General features: G+C 42.4%; 1 protein-coding gene across 11 annotated transcripts in view; it reads right to left on the bottom strand.

The window, feature by feature from the left end:
• Window positions 1–7,421: 7,421 nt before the first annotated feature.
• Window positions 7,422–18,616, bottom strand: part of TRIM67 (tripartite motif containing 67) — a 34,553-nt gene continuing 23,358 nt past the window's right edge. For 6 of the 11 annotated variants that reach the window (XM_063151674.1, XM_063151675.1, XM_063151677.1 and 3 more), the window contains 4 exons: window positions 17,626–17,764; window positions 16,356–16,659; window positions 9,000–9,162; window positions 7,422–7,959 (listed from right to left, as the gene is read on the bottom strand). In XM_063151674.1, the coding sequence (XP_063007744.1) occupies window positions 7,894–7,959; window positions 9,000–9,162; window positions 16,356–16,659; window positions 17,626–17,764 (672 nt within the window). In that variant the 3' untranslated portion in view covers window positions 7,422–7,893. The remainder of the gene's footprint in view (window positions 7,960–8,999; window positions 9,163–16,355; window positions 16,660–17,625; window positions 17,765–18,616) is intronic. The other 5 variants (XM_063151680.1, XM_063151682.1, XM_063151683.1 and 2 more) reach the window with 3 other exon arrangements.

The following is an 18,616-nucleotide window of genomic DNA, read 5'->3' as shown; positions in this document are numbered from 1 at the left end:
ATACTCATTTAATCCATAAATTAATAGATTAATATAACTATATCTTTCATATGGAAGGAATTTGGAAAAAGCAATATCTTATTCACTCTGAACTGGAAGTAGGTGTTCTCCAAACATTTATTGGACATAAATCTGTTTCTGTATCCTTATAGATTATTAGTGGCTTGTGGAACTGCACAATAATTTTTCTGTCCAGCAAAACCTCTTAATGGCCAAAATTACCTGCTTTGGAATGAAAATAATACTTTTCTGAAGTTTTGTCCCAGGCAAGAATTACACACTCATCTTGTATAACTCTGTAGAGATCTCCAAATAAGCACTTTGGAATAGTGGTTTGGTGGGTTGGTTGTTTGCTTTTTAAAAAGAAAACCATGTAAGACTGAGCCAAATGAGCATGGACACTCAAAAGCTACTGGTTGTTCCAGTTAACTCGTTTGATTTGATTCCATGCTTCTTAAGGCCTTTCTATGAAATCTTTACCAAAACTGCCTTTTGGTGCTATGTGGATTTCAGCAGTCTGGTGTTTCTGGAACAATGTTGATTCTTTTCTGTGGCTAAATATTTTATTTGGTTGCTTTTAAGGTCCAACCATTAGAAATGGTAACACTTCCAAAATGAAAGTTGAGTATTTTAGGGGGAGACAAAGATAAGGATAACTTAGATGACAGAATTTGTTGTGTGTTGTAAGGAGATGTGGAGCTTGTTGGAGCAGCTCTGGCAGTGAAGGATGTGTACATGGTAAGGAAAACAGCCCTTACAGCAGGACCTTTTTCTAGGTGTACTGGTACCCCTGTGGGCTGGGAGCCTGAGCAAGGTGATCCTTGACCCAAGGTCTGTGTCTTGCCAAGCTTGCAGCACCATTGGAGCTGCCCCTCCCAGGATGGGAAAGTGTTCTGGGATAGGGAGAGCCACACTGTGGACAGGGATGCTTTCTGGCACACGGCTTCCCCCACACCTTCCACCTTCCTTTGCTCTGCCAGCACTGAGAGCACCAAGAGGAGGGAGAGGGCTTGGGGGGATCAAGTGCCAGAGAGCAAGCAGAAAGAAGGGAGTGTTTCTGGACCCATGTAGGAACAGAAGGGGTGTGCAGAGTTTGGTTGCTAAATGCTGTTATCACATTTCCTAATTGCATAATTTGATTTCTTACTCAGTATTGGTTGCAGATTCAAACTAGAATTAAGATTCCTGTCTGGTTACAGACTTAATGACTTATTTGACATTAGGGAAATGTCAAATCACAATGGCGTGTGAAGGTGTAACCACTAAGAATTTAGTACAGAGCATCAAGACTTGTTGAGGCAACAGCTGTTGCTTTGGATGTTGTAAGATAACCTGTATTTTACAATTCATGGTTAATCCTTGAGCTTAGTTTTTACTGCTCACTTCGTGATAAAGTTTTGTTCATCTCACTTGGCATATAATGTGGGACTTCGTATGTTCTCCATCAGCTTTGGTAAGTTAAAATGTTCACTTTCCACCTCCACAGCTCCCAAAAGCTACTTGGGAGTGAAACTTAGTCAGAATGGAGTGTAACTTTTGCAGTTGAGCTTGTAAGATCTGTAAAAAGTTGAAAAAAAATCAGTTCTTAAATTAAAAAGTTGAAAACTGAAATGCCAAGTCAAGAGTGGAATGTGAAAGCTTTTGGGGAAAACGAAAAGTTTATTCGAAGTTTTGCACTTTCACACTTAATGTGTGTATGCATTATGAAAGGCTTCTGTTACATGGAGATAGCTTTGCTTTTTCATATCATGTCTCCAAGCTGTTTTGAGGTGTTCTGTAAGCAACATGAGCCAGACCTAGCAGAGCAGTGCTGACAAAGAGAGGTGTTCCAGGCCACTGAATCAGGGTATGTCTGAAGCTGAGGCACAGATGGTTGGTTGCTCCAAGGAAGGACACTCTTGGCTTTCTCCATTAACTGGATTATTCTTGACTGTAAGTAACAAAGCAGTATCAACAGTAGGAGATAGGCATGCAAACTGTATGAATGCCTCATCTACATAATGATAATTTGTAAAAATAAATAGGGTACTGATGCTGGATTTGTTGGCAATGTTATAAGAATTTATTTATAAACTGTAAAACAGCATAAACTTATATGTCAGGTTTTCCAAAAGGGTAATAACAGTAATAATACACAAAATTTTAGTTGGACCAAAAGACAAAAAGCAGTTTGTTTCTAATTCAAAAAATACAAACATTTGCTACAGGTACAAAATTATAAAAAATTTGTATTTTCCTCTTGATCTGGTGACAGACACATATAGCAGAGATGTATATTTCACCAGCTCCAAATTCATATAAGCTATGGGAAATGATAGTCAAGAAAAGAAATGTTGTAGTTAAGAAAACTTAGAAACAACTTCTTGTCTTCCATTTAACTGGAATTGAACACCGTTTTCTTTTTCCTTTGCAGTTTTTTAGTTGCCAACATTTAAATTAGTGTTACTCATGCTTCATATAACAATCAGAAATAACAGCAGGTTTACCTCATGCATTTATTTTTAATATTCATCACATAATGTCTTCTCACCATGCTACCTAGGAAGGTTAGTGTTTTTATTGACAACATTTAAGGGAGGTGGAGGATAAAGGAATGCAATCAGGATCCAGGAATATTTCTATCTACTGCTTCACAAGAAAATGTTAGAAATTCTCCAATTAGCATAAAAATAATTTTTAATTAATTCTGCTTGGAACTGTTTGCAATAACACAGGTAACAAAAAGGTCATTTAACAAAGGGGAAATGCTGCTGAGTGCCTCTGTCAGTGAAACACACATCTGTCTCCTGTATTGTGCAATGATGCAGGAGCCCCACACATCTAGTCTCTTGGGTTTGCATATGGGCTTCTTTCTGCACCTGGGAAGACCAAGTGTGTCCTATTAATGATGGATTTGTGCTTCAGGCTGCTGCTCCACCAGGCTGTGTGCGTGCAGCATTCAGTAGAGCTGGGCAGAGGAACCACCAGAAATGTTGTCAGTAAAAACTAGAAGCAGCTCACTTTTTTTCCCTAAAAAAAATAATAATAAAAGGACTCTCCATCTTTGCCTGGTAATTTTCAGTGACAAGTGCCCTTTACATTTGCAATGTGGTTGATCTGTAACTATAATCTCCCTTCCAAAGTTGATCTGGCCAAGATGCTTGGTGTTTTCATATTACCTTGCCTGGTTCAAAATTGAATTCTTGGTTTTGCTATTTAAAGCAGAATGCTGCAAAGCTAGTAAAGCCTGAGATAAGGTCTAACAACTCTCCTTCCTCATCTTTCTGTTTGTGACCAAAGGATGTACCAGATGGCACCAGAAAGCTGCTGTTCCCAGGTTGTGGAATTTTGTGTCCCTTTTCACAGGGACAGATGATGTGAATTGTGGTCCATAAATGCACTACCTCTTGTTGGCAGTTGAAAACACAGTGGTTTTCATACAGTGGTGGTGGCAGCTTAGCCTTAATCTCATCTCTCTTACCTTAAGAAATATTGTCATGTAAGTAAACAACAACAACAAAACAAGCTGCATCTCACATTTCTTCTTGCTCTAGAACAACTGGGAAACCAGAGTGTGGGGTGGTCTCTGTCATCTTTACTAACTGTGCTTTGAAGGAAAAAAGTGAAATAAAAAACAACTTACACAGCACTACCACAGAACTCTATCACCAGCCAAGAACAAACTACAGCAATACACTATCATGGCATTATTTACAACATGATGGAACATTATGCATATAATAAATTACATTTAATACTTTTTCCTCTTAAACTCTGATAAACGTAAGCTCGTGCTTATTTTATTTATTTTGTTCAGTCCAATATATTTTCCTCTGTGTATCTTAAGTGCATAGGCAAGTATAGGAGGTGACAGTGCTGTTTGCCCATCTTTTCTATGTTTTTAGAAGTCAAATTACTTTCCAAATTTGTAATACATCACAGTATATTACTGTCCTCACTGCGATTTATTTTACAGCACATACCTTTCCACAGCAGAAGGAGCAAGGGATTGTCAGCTACATGTGTGCTTATATTGACATAAATTCTTACTAAGAGATCTTGTGAGTTCTTTTCAAGTTGATGAGGGAAAAGGAGGAAGTGGAATTTGTATAGCATTGCATGCCTTGGGAAGTCTGACAGTGCTCCTGAACTTAATAGAAATTGGCAGAGGAAAGAGCCAGGAAGAAGGTTTACAAAGGGCTAAGGTTGGGGCTCCCAGGGGTAGGTGAAAACTGAGAGTCCTTTGTTGCTCTGCAGGACAGAAAGTTCAACTGCGGTATTTACTTTGCAGCTGTTCAGAGGTTCCATACTGGTGTGTGCAGAAGTCAAGCTTTCTTTTGTTAATAAGGGGAGGGCCTGTTTGTGCTTTCGGGTTTTTTTAAATGTTAAGTCAATTTGCAGCTACCTTATGTAGGCTCTGTACCATAGTGGGATGGGATTTATCCCAGTGCAAGAGGCTTTGCTCTCCTGCTTATAAGAAGCAACCTGGCCTCCAGGAGCTGAAGAGTCCCATGACAGGCAGCTTTGGGTGAGCTTGGAGCCCCAGAGAGCTGCAGAAATACTCTGAGGGAACAAAAGGAAGAAGAGCACACAAAGTGGTCCCTTTGGGTATCTATTCCAGTCTTCTGTGCTCTGGGTTCTCCCTGAGCAGTCAGCAACGCAGTTTCTACAGGGACTAAATGCTGGCTCCCTCCCAAAGAAAGGATTTGGAGGAAACAAAAACTGGCATAAGAGATACTATAGATGAAGAATGTGCAAACTGCTGGGTTTGTAATGAGATGGACCTTGGGGAAGATGCCTGCAGAGAAGGAAACTACCTCCAGCCTGAGCAGAGCAATGGGAGTGCCCCACCTCTCCCTGCTGCTGTTCAGATGGCCCCTGCAAGCTCTGCATAAATATTAATGTGTGAGTTGTTAGTTTCCTAGAGTAATTTTAACCACTTAAGCATTATTTCTGTTACTCAAACTAGGAAAATGCATCCAGCTGAAGTCACAGGAGTGCACTCTATGAGGATAACAGGTTTATTGCTACAGGCCATGCCAAATGTGAGTCCTTGACTGTGTACACAACCAACACATGCAAATGCTTTATTCAGTTCTTTACCTAAGGTAAAGTAGTCTTACTAATGCAGGTAGCCTACTTCTAACTGTATTCCTTTTAACTTATTTGCGTTTCTGCTAGGTTAAAAGGAGACTATAGTAGCTACCCTACTTTTGTGAATGTTGGAATGCATAGAGGGTAAAAACTGAGCTTCTCTACTCACTGTTCCTACCTACTGTCCATATATTCATTAGAAATCAACAACATGTCACTCAATTGTTCTCCCCAAGATATAATACACCAGGAACCAACACCAAAGCAACTATGAAAACGAAAACTGAGTACTGCAAACACTTCTAAAACCCATTCAGAATTAATTTTAAACATCTGGCAATGGTTGAAGATTGGAAAGATGTAAATTCATTTGAGTTTCCTTTACAGAAGTTGGGAGTAAAGACAAAGGTTCTGTCTCAGAAGAAACAATCCCCTGTCTTTTTGAATACAAGTGAAAGTGGAGTGCCTTCCATATTAAAATTATCACAGGATGTTTCCCCATATAAAAACTATGTGCAATTTATGTACAATATTCCCATACACTACTCCGACTGGCAATACTCAAAGCCAATGCTATGATTACAATTGTTATGTTCATTGAAGAGCACACTCAAGAGGAAATTTGGGGTCTGGTAGCGTTCTAGCTGAGGTAGGTGAAAACAGACCTGCTAATTAGAAAATCTTGCATGAGTTCGTATGGTATTAAATGAAACCGAAGATTATAACACAGTTGGTCTCTGATATTCTTTACAAAACCAAGATAAGCATAGCACAGTTATTCCATTGTCTACAAGTTTACTAATACAATCCGTTCCAGACTTTAAAGGAAGTGCTGTTGCTTCCTCACTTAAAAGCATATGTTATTATTTTTCCATTGTTGGTTTTATTTCCTGTTTCAGTCTTGACGTTGCTGAAGGTGCGTTGCTGTCCTGCAGGAGAGGTGGGCTACAGGATGCTTGGTTGGCTACAGACAGCAGGATGGCAGACTGCTTTGTGTCTGTGCAATAGCCCAGCTCTGTTCTGGGCTGCCTTTCCCTTCCCACAGTGGCTGTGAGGTGGGATGATCCACGGGAGATTCTGGCTGTTTGCCACAGGGAAGCCTTGCCATCACTCAGCACTACCTGAGTGATGTGCTCCAGACAGAAAGCAGAAGGGGGCCTGCAGCAGGATATCTGGGGGCTGGCAGGATGCCTGAAGGCAGGCCTGGGCTGTTTGTCCTGTGGCTGTGCTTTAATGCAAGGCAGTAAGCTGGATTTTGGTTGGAATATTTGTTTTCAGGTTTAATAATTACACGCCTGATAATACGTGTGTGCGTATACGTATGCTTGAAGAGGAAAATTTGTATAAGCAGCAGGATTTTAAAAAAGGAAATAGTACATTGATAGGATGTGAAAGTTCATGCTCTTCTTGTGATAGCACCACATTTCTGTAGGGTGAGAGTGACAAGAGTCCAAGATGTAATGGGCTCACCAAGCCTGCTGCATCTCGTCCTCACGCATTGCCACTATACACACACACACACTTGCACATGTTAACTGGGTTCAGAGGAAACGAAGCACACAGGCAAACCAGTGCTTGGTTTTCTGACAACTGCATGCAGGTGACAGTGCCATGGCTGTGAGAAAAGATCACTGTCAGTCAGACTCCAGTTGTCACGGGCAGCACCTGAAATGGCTGCTTGTTTTTGTGGGACATGCCAGGCACAGGTCAAGTCTTGCAAAAGATTTATGTCCCAATCCAGAAAAATTCTTAGGGATGGGTTTTGCATTACTGCTATTAATCTCTCTCAAGTGTTTCATTAGGATCAAGACTTTAATTAGCTCACAGTAATCTACTAGAAAATTAAGGCTTCAGATCTCAAAGCTACATTGGAACTACAGCTGCACAGGTTTTATTAGGATCAAGGCTGGAAAGCATCATTTCTCAATGTGGGAGACTTTGCATGTGCCATATTTAAAGAAATCTTATTTCAGTTCAAAGGAATCTCCCATGCACTGTTTTTTAAGAGTTGTTGATAATCACAACCAGATCTTCTGTAAGTGTCTCCGTAGTCATGCCTAAATAACAAACACTAAAATGCATCAATGATGTTGTTTTTCTTTCAACTTTTTGTACCTGAATTCTGCATGTATCATGGTGTTAGCTAAAATGAACCCAGCTATCTCATGGCAGCGTTTGGGAACCAATCTTGTTCTCATTGCAGATAAGTTCTGCCACTGAATTCTAAGGGGACATTATCCTATAACTCACTGCAGTCTAGAGCCAGAAGGAATAATCCATGATCATTTGAGCCCCTGAAAGGAATTGACAACCAGGAATTCTTGAGCATAAAACCTCCACTTCAGCTGTCAAAACATATGCTTTCTTTATTTAAGGACTTCAGGTGGCAAGGGAATCCAGTTCATCTACTGGTAAACTGCTCCAACATCCACTGTCCTTCAACCTCACCCATTTTTTCCAGCATCCCTAACGTTTAAGCACAAATCCAGCCATGAGAGAGAAAATACACTCATTTAACCTTTTGCTTTACAGACGTGTTTGTGTGTGTGTGTGCACATGAGTGTACATATGTATGCAATGCAGAGTAGATATGTTCAGGTACCCATCTGCAGTTGAGTGCCAGTCCAGTGGATGTGCTTGTTATGGCTGTTAAATTGAAAATGGAGTGGCCTAGCTCTAACCAGCCGATTACTCGGTGAGCAGCATGCTGCACAGTGTTTGAAGTCAGGGAAGAGGATGCTTTTTTACTGACTTACTGAAAAGTGCCAAAACACACTGAGAAAGCTTGCAGAATCCAGCACAGTGTCAGATGGGGCTTCATTAGTTGTTGGGCAGCTTGGGCTGTTTTACAGATTGTGGCACCTCCAGTCCTGTGTGCAGGGTCACCTGCACAAAGAAGAAATAACATTAGATTTAAAACTGAGACATCCTCAGCAAAGAGCATCTGTGAAGGCAAAGTGCAGGCAAATGACATGGAAAGGTCTGCAGGACTGCAGGTCCAAGTTTAATTCAAGACTATTAATGGAGATGATATCTAGTCTTAGAAATGAACAAGTTTCCTTCCTCCTTCCCTCCTGAATACTTTGAGACCGAGGAGCCAGGTGTCTGTATCTTTTCCCAAATCTAGCCACCAGTTGTAGGTATCCAGAAGGTAGGAAGGTAGGTAGGTAGGTAGGTGGGTAGGTAGGTAGGTGGGTAGGTAGGTAGGTAGGTAGGTAGAAGGTTGATGGGATGTCTGCGTGAGGGATCCCAAGTGCTTCAGGACTGAGGTCACGCAGTGGAGCCCATGGACATGATGAGTGTTCCACTCTGGCTGTCCTGGTCCTGCCTGACCTAAGCTGACCTCCCTCAGTCCTCAGGCTCCTGGGTGTTTCCCCAGGTTCTCTCTCATACCACACCTGGTTTCTAGCCATAAGCAGTGGTCTTGAAGTAAAAATGCATTATTGTTATAGACAGTTTCTCCAAGAGGAAAACCTCTTGTACACAGAGCGCAAGAATGTGTTGACTGATATGCTCTGTTGTGCCAATTCTCTGACTTATGTTGCCTTTGCTCTCCTTACCACTGTACTGTTCACACTTCAGTCATTTGCCAATGTTAATTATCTCCAAACATGAGATCTAGGAGGAATTAAGATGGTTTTTAGTCAAACTGGCAGGGGAGAACTTTAGAGACACTGATTTCCAAGTGGAGCATCACAGGAAAATCAGAGCAGGAGTTAGTGCATGCAGGTACTTTCACTTGTTTTACAGCATTACTCTTCACATTGGTCAGGCAAGGCAGAAAGTCAAATGTGGTCCAAAGAGTGTGAGTAGCCTAGATGTAAGCCTGAGACGGAAAAGAGCCCCTGTCTGTACTGACTACCCACAGATGATGCTATCAGCCCCTTTAGTTGGAAAGGGCAGGTGTGTCTGGACTGCAGATTTACCTGGACATTTCGATTGAGGCTCAGTGCAGGCATGAAGACGCCCTCGATGTTTTCAAACGCTGGAGGCCCCTGCTGCTGCCCATTGATGTAAAAGGTCAGGTTGTGCTTGTTCAGATCCAGCAGCACACCAACAGTGGCACCTTTAGAAACTCCTCCTTCAGTCCTAAGGTACAAAGGGCGCATTGTTGGTGAAGGCAGAGCACACTGTGCTGCTCTCTAAGGACAAGCCCGCCTTACCAAGCCAAGGGAGCGTGGAGCAGCACAGGGAAATGATTATCCCAGAGGCATTTGGTGATGACTGATCCACACCTTTATCTGAAGCATACATGGCACATCCATGGGAGCTTAATGAAGGGATCCTAAACAGAAATAGATCCCCTTCTCCTGCAACTGCAATTTAAGAGGTGAAAATGGGGTCCAGAGCTAACAGCTAATGACAAACTGGGAGGTGAGCCAGGGGAGTCCTGGAGACACATCACCTCTGAGTATCCCTGTTACAGTGAAGTGATGCATGGCAGGAAATGAAAAAGCAGGAAGCTGTTTTGCTAGGTGTTCATTTCTAATCAATGTGCCTGCTAACAGCTCCAGAGAGAGACTTTAAGTTCAACTACTCACCTTGGCAAGCTCTAAGGGAACCCAGACTCCCAGAGCCCAGGGATACAACAGGGGTACAACAGACAGTGGTTTGGGGAGGAAGGGAAGCTGGGACTGGTTAGGCCTAAGTGTAGCTTCTGATTGCCAAGGTGCTCAGCTATAGGACTGGGAGCTGTCTCGAGGGTGCAGGCCCAGTTACTAATACCAGTGCTAATTGGTTGTGTCAGGAGCAGCTGCTGAGAGCTCCTGCAGTGTCAGAGCTTGCCAGGACACACTCAGCCAGCCATTACACGCCTGAGCGATTTGACGTTAATGCACTTTGACTTGGGGGTTAGTCAAACTCAGTAGTACTTTAAAGGACACTGAGCAAAAATACCCACTAGATAGGGCAGATTGGCCACAGGCACTGCCATCCTGCTGATATCATGGGGCTCTGCAATGGATTTACAGCCTGACACTATTTGTCCAGGGTAAATAAGATTTCAAATAATTTGCAGTAGGAAAGGAAGCAGCTGTCTTGTGTCCCATGCACTTGCCTCAGGCACACAACATTCACATGATTAACGGTATTTTATCGGAAAATTTATCACAATAGGTAGGCAAAACATAAAAAAAATTAAAAAGGAGGGGGGACTGGAATATGATTAGGAAGAATGTAGCACAGGGTAAGAAATTTTCCTCTTGTCCACTAGGTGTCACAAACTGTTTTGCTTTAGACTAAATGCGGTACGTGGCACTTCATCTGAAGGCAGATTACAGAAAACTGTTCTGACTTCTCCATTTAAAGGTCTTCAAACAATAAAAGTATAGCTAAGAATCATGGATTGACTCTGAGAGGTTTTAGATGTGGAAATTGACTGTTCTCAGATGCCTTTGATTTGATTTCTGGTCCTAAAAGCATTAATAGGTTTCTCGCTGAGCTCTTCTCCAAAACCACAAAATAAATTATTTTCCATCAAAACTTAAGATGCTTACCTACCATGAGTATCTCACTATATAGACTGTTTTTATCAAAAGCCCTCAATCATAAAACTATGAGATTGTGGGAAGCAACAGTACTATGATTTGGAGCTATTTACAAGTAGATGACATTTTTTTTTCTCTGTTTAGGAACAGCCTTGCACGTAGGACACCATATTTTAGATCCTGCTTAAAATGGATTTTATTGCATCCTTTTAAACGACATAGATTCTCTTAGGGAAACAGAACCAGCAACTTCATTTTTTTGAGATTATGATGTTCTTTCCTACATGACAAGCTAATTTGTTTCTCGTGGGCTGATTAGCTGTGTGCTGCACGGTGACATTGAGTGACCCCTCTGCAGCCCCCGGGGACAGCCCCACTGAGGAGGTGACAGATTCTGCCTGCAGATTCCAGCCAGGCAAGGGCAGGAGACCCAGCTGAGGCCCCTGCACAAGCCACAGGGGTGGCAGAGCACAAGGATGGGAACCTTCTCCCTTTATTCCTGCCCCAGGTTCTGCAGGAATTCAGCAGGTGGATTGTCCCATTCCTACTCCATCACTTCCCCACAGTGAGAAAGTGGCTCTGGCAGGATTTAGGGAGGACAGAGGCAGGCAGGAGCTCTTCACCACACTGCTACAAGGGAGGTTGGACTTCTGCTGGGGCTAAACAGCTGCTCTTGCTCTGCATCCCATGCTTCCCTGGGAACAGTTCTTTGAGGACTCCAGCACTTTTTGGACCATTTTCCTGGTTCCTTTCTCTAGGAAGAGAGCTGGGGGAGTCTGTTTTATGAGAAAACTTCTGCTATACATTTCCTCGCTCTTATGTGCACCATTTAGACAGCATTACAGGATAATTTTTCTAATAAATGCTTTTGTTTTGGTAAAAAAGCCAAATAGCTCAAGAGACTCAAAGTGATGTTGCTCCCTCCTGGTACACCTCTGTGGCACCACGTAAAATCCTGCTCCTTTGCTGCAATGCCTTTTTAAACTACTTAATGACACTTATACCACACAACCCCAATAACCTTCCATGTAAAAGGAAAATACAACTTTTTTGTTGCATTTACTCCCTTAATAAATACTTAGCATTTATTAAAGGGCAATCCAGTTCAGGAGATAGATAACACTGTTTCATTTTTTCAAGTAAATTATTTGAACATTTTGATTTCTGTGTGCAACACTAAGTCCTGGGGCAGAAGTGCTGTGCAGAAGCCTGGAAGGTCAGAGTATAGAAAGGGGAATTTGGCTGCCATGAAAAATGCAGTTGCCTGTGGCAGTAGAGGCTGTTATTCCAAGAGGCTTTCAGTAACAGCTTGGACAATGTGCAGAATATGATTGCATGAACTGGCATGAGGAATTAAGAGTAGTTTCACTATTATTTAAAAATAAATATTAACAATTTATGAACAATTTAATAAACTGAATAATTAATTCAACTCTTCATTACAATACTTTAAGTGTTGGCTTTACGGCATCTTAAAAACTTTATGATATCTATTGACAATTATATCATTTTTCATTCAGTTGTAGCATTTTTGTGTGATGAAAAAACCTGCCCTTAAGATATCTGAAGAGACTCTCCTGATTGCAAGGGACTTTAAAGACTAAAATGCAAATACTCTAGATTTCAACTTTCTGTTGTTTTTCAGTATAAAATATTTATTTCAAGGAGATTTACATCTCCTTCTTTCCATAGACATGTAGTGGCTGGAGTATTGCCTGTAGCACCTGGTAGTCCTGCTCTTGGGAACTTTGCCAAGGAGCAGATCTATGGCATTGAATGTCAGTGCCTCTTGTTAATGGGCATCCAGCACCTCTCAGAACAGTTTGGATTGGAGGGGACCTTTAAAGGTCATCTAGTCCAATCCCCATCCAAAAAACAGGGACATCTTCAATTAGGTCGAGCTGCTCAGAAGCTCACTCAATCTGACCTTGAATGTTTTTAGGGATGGGGCATCCACAACATCTCTGAGCAACCAGTTCTAGTGTTTCACCACCCTCATTTTAAAAAAGTGTCTTCCTTTAATTAGTCTGAATTTATCTTCTTTCAGTTCAAAACTATCTCGCCTTGTCCTAGAACAAGAAGCCCTGCTAAAAAGACCATCCCCATCTTTCTTATAAACTCCCTCCAAGTACTGAAGGACCACAATCAGGTCTCCCTGGAGCTTTCTCCTCTCCAGGCTGAGCATCCCCACTCCCTCAGCCTTCCTTCCAAGGAGCGATGTTCCATCCCTCTGACAATTTTTGCCCAGGACACAGTTGTCCTTCTGGGCTGCAAGTGCACACTGACAGACCATGATCAGCCCCTCAATATCCCCAAGCCCTTCTTGGCAGGGGTGCTGTCAATCCCTTCATGCTCCATCCTTCCCTGACCCACATGCAGGGTCTGCACTTTGCTTTGTTGGAGCCCATGAGGTTCCCATGGCCCCACTTCTTGAATGTGTCCAGGTGCATCTGGGTGGAATCTTGTCCCTCAGGTGTGCCAACCACAGCACTCAGCTTGGTGACCTTGCTGAGGGTGCACTTGATCCCGCTCTCTATGACACTGATGAAGACAATAAACAGAGCTGGCCCCAGTATGGACCCCTGAGGGTCACTTGTCATTTGTCACCAGCCTCCATCTGAACATCTAGCTGCTGACCACTACCCTCTGGATGTGACTATCCAACCAATTCCTTATCCATCAGACATCCATCAAATCCATGTGTCTCCAATTTGGAGAGAAGGATTTTGTGGGGGACCATATCAAGGGCCTTACAGAAGTGCAGATGGATGTTGCCCATAGCTCTTCCCTTGTCCCCTGCTGTAGTCACTCCATCATAAAGGACTTGCCCTTAGTAAAGCCGTGCTCACTGTCTTCAATTACCTCCCTGTCCTCCATGTGCCTTAGCATAGCTTGTGGAAGAATCTGTTCCATGATTTTCCCAGGCTCAGCTTTCTGGGAACAGCAAGACTTAAAGGTACCTCCGAAACCTATATCTCTGCCCTAAAGTATTTTCTCAACCAATTTCCTCAGCCTGTTCTCAAAAGGAACCCTCTGTTTCTGGATGCATTATAATCTCCTGTTCATGCCCCTTCCAGCATTACAGAAGTCATGCTAGATCCAATTTTGCATGCTGTGAGTGAAAGGAACAGAAAATGTTACAGGTCACACAAATTAGTCTTTCAAGCTCTATATCAGGTTATCCTTGAAACTAGTCACTTATTAATTACCCTAATTTATTCTCATGAAGATTAGGAAACAAGAAACTATTACTAAGGTGTAGCTTTCATCATAACAACATCCCAGAGGCTAAAAGTTGACAATGAATTTGCTTTGGATTGTGATGCTGTGCTGTCACACAGATGCACTCGTGTCCAGTGGGGAAAAACAAACAGGCAGCAATAACTGTTTCCACAAGACTATTACAGCTAATGAGTTAAAAAACTGACCTAGTTGACTGTCACAGTTAAAAATATAATGCCTAGACCTAATTTCATTGAAGCGCATGTGATTTCATAAGACTGCATGCCCTTTGCGAGTGTACTTCCCTTGAACAGATATTCCATGGGTCTATCCATGCCTTGCACATGCCTTTTGTGTTTTATCAGGTAAAAACTGGGAAACTATCATCAACAGAAAGCACTTTGTTCTCTTGATTAAGCAGGATGATTGGAAACACTAAGTGTTTCCATTGCTTGTGCTTCCCAGAAAAAAGCTTTTGCTTAGCTTGTGCGCTGCTTGCCGGGAGGAGCATGCCGAGGACCAAATCCATAAAATAGGTTTCTGGGACAGTGGTGCACAGAATGGTTGCCAGCTTTTTTCCAGAAAACATAAGCTGTTCCACAGAGCATTAAAATTAATACAGCTTAACATTACTTCCGCCCTGAATTGAATCAAGATGTTAAAGGGACAGAGAACTTTTTGGTCTATTTATTATACTGATGTTATTTTACTCTGTAATGTCTTAGAACATGATCTAAGGCTTTTGGACCCATGGAGAACAATCCAAGTGACTTCAGACAGCTTTTGATCCAGCTACAAGGTCCTTTCACCTGTCTGTAATGGACTGCAAAATCAAACCATGTTTCAAACAGAAATTTTCAGCAATTGCAGTGTACTTACTTAAAGCACGGGTATGCTATAGAGTACAAATGACAATGCAGTGGGAGACATTACAATCAACCTTAGGACACAGTGCATGTTGACACAATCTTATCGCTTCAAGGAGATACCTGCATTTCAGTGTTTTAAAAATCACTGTAAAACTTTGTTTTAATCATTTGGTGTAACAGAAAAAACACCTGAGACAGTGAGAGTCTGGTGGGACAGTCAGTAGAAAACTAAACAGAAGTTGATTCTAGCTCTGCCACAGACCTGCTACATATCCTTAGTCAGTCACTTTACTCATACATCAATTTCCCATTGTGATAGAACAGGTATATGAATACACCATATTCCAAAATAAGCACGTGAGTTCAGATCCTTTTCAGAGATTTTCTCAAGGGTCTCAGTACCCAGCTGACCTTCAGCTAAGGCTGACCCTCTCATGGGACACAGAAAGAGAGCAGTGCAGTTCTGCTCTGATACCTTCAAGCAAAGCTACCATGTGTCCCCTGCACAGTCTGGCATCACTTCAATGAAACAGAAGCCAGCACTAGGCAGAAGTAACTATCCTGAGCACTGAAAGTCATGCAACCGTGTCAGCACAACACAGGATCTGTGCTGACAGTTGTTCTCTCTGTGTGATCCATCCCTGAGGTACCTGCAGCTAGAACATGTCTCTCCACTGCTCAGTTGCATTGACAACACAGAGCCTCTGAGTGGTGGGACAGAGAGGCTTGGTAACAGTGGCTTGGGGACATCCTGAAATCCTCCTCTGTCTAAGCTGGTTGTACTAGTTGAGGTGCTTTTCAAAGCTCTTCAGTACAATGAAAGCTGTCACTCAGCCCTCAGTGCCAAACAGTCCCAGCTCTGCCTCAGTGTGACCTACAGCAAAACCTTTAATAGCTGTCAGAACTGGAGACAAACACCTGCAGCCTAATTTTGTACAATCTGCAGCCAAGATTCCTCCTAATGAAGAGGATCAACCACCTTTCTCCCTCCAGCAATGACAGAAGTCCTGCATCCCATCGTGCTGTGCCCCTGCCTGCTGATGTGGGTGGGACACGCAATAATGGGTTTAAATCCCAGCAGGGGGCATTTAGGCAAAATCTCAGGGAAAAACTGATAACTGTGAGGATAACAAACACGACACAGACTGTTAAGGTGCAATCACTGTCACTAGTGATTTTTAAGAAGGCATAAAATGAGTACATTTAGCCAGGAGCTGGACTAAATGGCTTGCTGAGACACCTGCCTCGGATGCAGTGTCACGGACATATTTTATGAAAAATCCTTTCATTAGGATCTTTTCTCCTGAGAAGCTGAGAGGCCTCAGAAACAAAATGTAAACAATAATGATCTGCTGCTGTGGAATGCAATGGGCGCATCTTTGATTTGTCTCATATGGTAGCTTTTAATTAATGGCAAATCACAGTCCAGATGTCTCGGACTCTCTGGTCAGTCACAAGATTTTATTAAAATTCTTTTCCCTTCCTTGCTAGACTTCTGATGAAATCCTTTCTTCTATTCTTTTAGTATAGTTCTAGTATATAATTTTCTTTTAATATCATATATATCATAAAATAATAAATCAGCCTTCTGAAACGTGGAGTCAAGATTCTCATCTCTTCCCTCATCCTGGGACCCCGGCGAACACCACCACAATGCAGGGCAGAGGAAATGTCTGCGAGGAGAAAAGCCCCAGGCAGCACTCACCGGTTGGTGTGGGAGTTGCAGTGCATGAACCAGCTGCGGTTGTTGTCCACATACATGGCCCAGGCCTTGTCGTCCTTGCCCAGCATCATGTCCTTGACCACGTTAATCCTGGCGATGCCGAAGGCCGGGTCCGGGTGGTTGTCGTAGCGGTCCACGTGCAACTCCCAGTAATGCACGCCCTTGGAGAAGGCGGCGGTGCCCAGCACCACGCGGTCATCGTAGCTGTTGCAGGTGGCAGTCTGGTTGTCATTGGACAGCACTATGTCTCTGTGGGCTGAGGAGGGGTCAAAGGTGAACCACGCCACTGCGGAACGGGACAAGGAAAGGCAGGGTTAGATCAGGAGGGGCTGTGTCCATGTGTTGTCTGTTCAACTCAAGTAAGAAGGATAAAATTCTGCCTTTGTAAAGACCCCACTGTACTCTGAGGTAATAAAGACCATCTTTCCTTGTTACTGTAGGCAGTTACACAAGATTAATCTGAGCTGGAACCCTGCTGCTCTTCAGCTCAGAAGTGCTTTACATCATTTGTGCTTGTTCCCCTGAAATTTAGCTGCTAAGGGTAGTGACATTCTGTCCACACACAGGAACAAGAGAGTCACTGAGGAGACAAAGGCTGCTCCATGACACGGAAACTGCTCATGACAGTGAATTGGTTCAGGATCGCCCTCAATGGAAATGGAGATTAGCTGCGTCCATGCTGGTTTGGATTGACTTCACCAGTTTTTCAAAGTGAAGGGTTTTTTTAAGGAAAGGGAAAAAAGGCCCCAAAAGCTCTTAAAGTATAAATATTTTATACTGGCCTATTTTGGCAACACAGCATAAAAGTGGAAGTGATAATAGCATGCACTTCTCAATTCATTACAATATCATTAATGAAGATGAACTTCCCGTAATGTCCATATGGATGTCAAGCATAATTACAGAGGAACAAGCATGAGTTCCCATCTCTGTATTATCAAACCTTGCAGGGAAATTGAAGCAGTAGTGAAGAAAAAGGCAAATCCCAAAGATGTATGTAGAAAGGGAGACAGAGTGGAACAAAAAATATCCCACGAGTTGCATAACTGTTTCTGTATGATAAAGAAACTCTCTTAGTTAGATCCTAGACTTTAACAGCAAGCTAAAATCACACAGCTTGAAGCCTGAAGCGTTACTGATAATGGAAAATGCCAGTAGGTGTCAAATACATTAATGGGTGTAAAGGGATGAAAGTGTCCTGCCACTGAGACCTGCAGCTTTTCATTTAGAGAGTGGCAAAGGCCCAGCTCACCATCCGACGTCTGTAAAATGACCGTCTTGCTGTAAGGACCAACGCCTGAGGAGTTGAAAGCTTTGACCCTGGCATTGTAAGTGCTGTTGAAATGAAGGCCATCGATGGTGCAGAGAGTCTCCTTGCCAACATATACCTCCTAAACGTTCCAAAAAAAAAAGAGAAAGAGAGAGAACGAGGGACGTAGTTTAACATAGTTAAGACTTCTAAATATAAGCAAAAAGTGAATAGCTTCTCTTTGCTTCCCAGGATGAATGAGTTATGCTGGTATAATACAAACAGCCACAGCATGGGAGACATCAAGGATGGTCAGCACTGGACAAACTAAGGTGGAGATGAAGCTGGAAGGGTAAAGCAATAAAGGGAAGCACAGAAAGATCTTCATGCTCCTCTTATCCTAAATATCTACTCCAAACCAATAATTTCGAGAGTTGTCCCAGTATCTGACACACTGTGGCCATTATTTTATGTAAGACAAAAAAAGGGGGCATTTTATAAGAATAAAAAACCCAAGAGCAGTTTTGTTCTATTGGAAAGGTTCTCTCATGCCTAGGTTAAAATACTGTTTTGAAACCTGAAAACAGATCCAGAAGAAAATTAACTTCTAAAAATTAGGATTACACTCACCACATGATGAAATGTATCTAGACAACAGAGACATCAAAAAGATCTTCAAATATTTATCATACAGCAAGTAGTTCTGTAATGTGAAATATTTCAGAGGGAGGAACATCTAGGCAGACCAGTGAAGAGGATGAGATTATGCAGGCTACGATGAACTGAAAGAAGCCTAGAAAATCCTGTCTTGGCAGCAGGTTGAAAGATAATTCCTTTCCACCTCTGATTTCTCTGGTTCTCTGAAATCTGTAGGTTTATGGTAGCAAAGGCACCAAAGTGCTTAAACCTGTCACTAGGCAAATCACTCGGATCCCAGTTCAGTTAAGACTTTAGTAATGCCCAGGAATAGTTCTGATGGTTAAGGCTCTCTCAT

The sequence above is a fragment of the Melospiza melodia genome, chromosome 3, assembly GCF_035770615.1.
Source record: "Melospiza melodia melodia isolate bMelMel2 chromosome 3, bMelMel2.pri, whole genome shotgun sequence".
Classification (NCBI taxonomy): Eukaryota; Metazoa; Chordata; class Aves; order Passeriformes; family Passerellidae; genus Melospiza; species Melospiza melodia.
The sequence above is the reverse complement of the archived record's forward strand: the minus strand, read 5'-3'. Positions and strand labels throughout refer to the sequence as shown.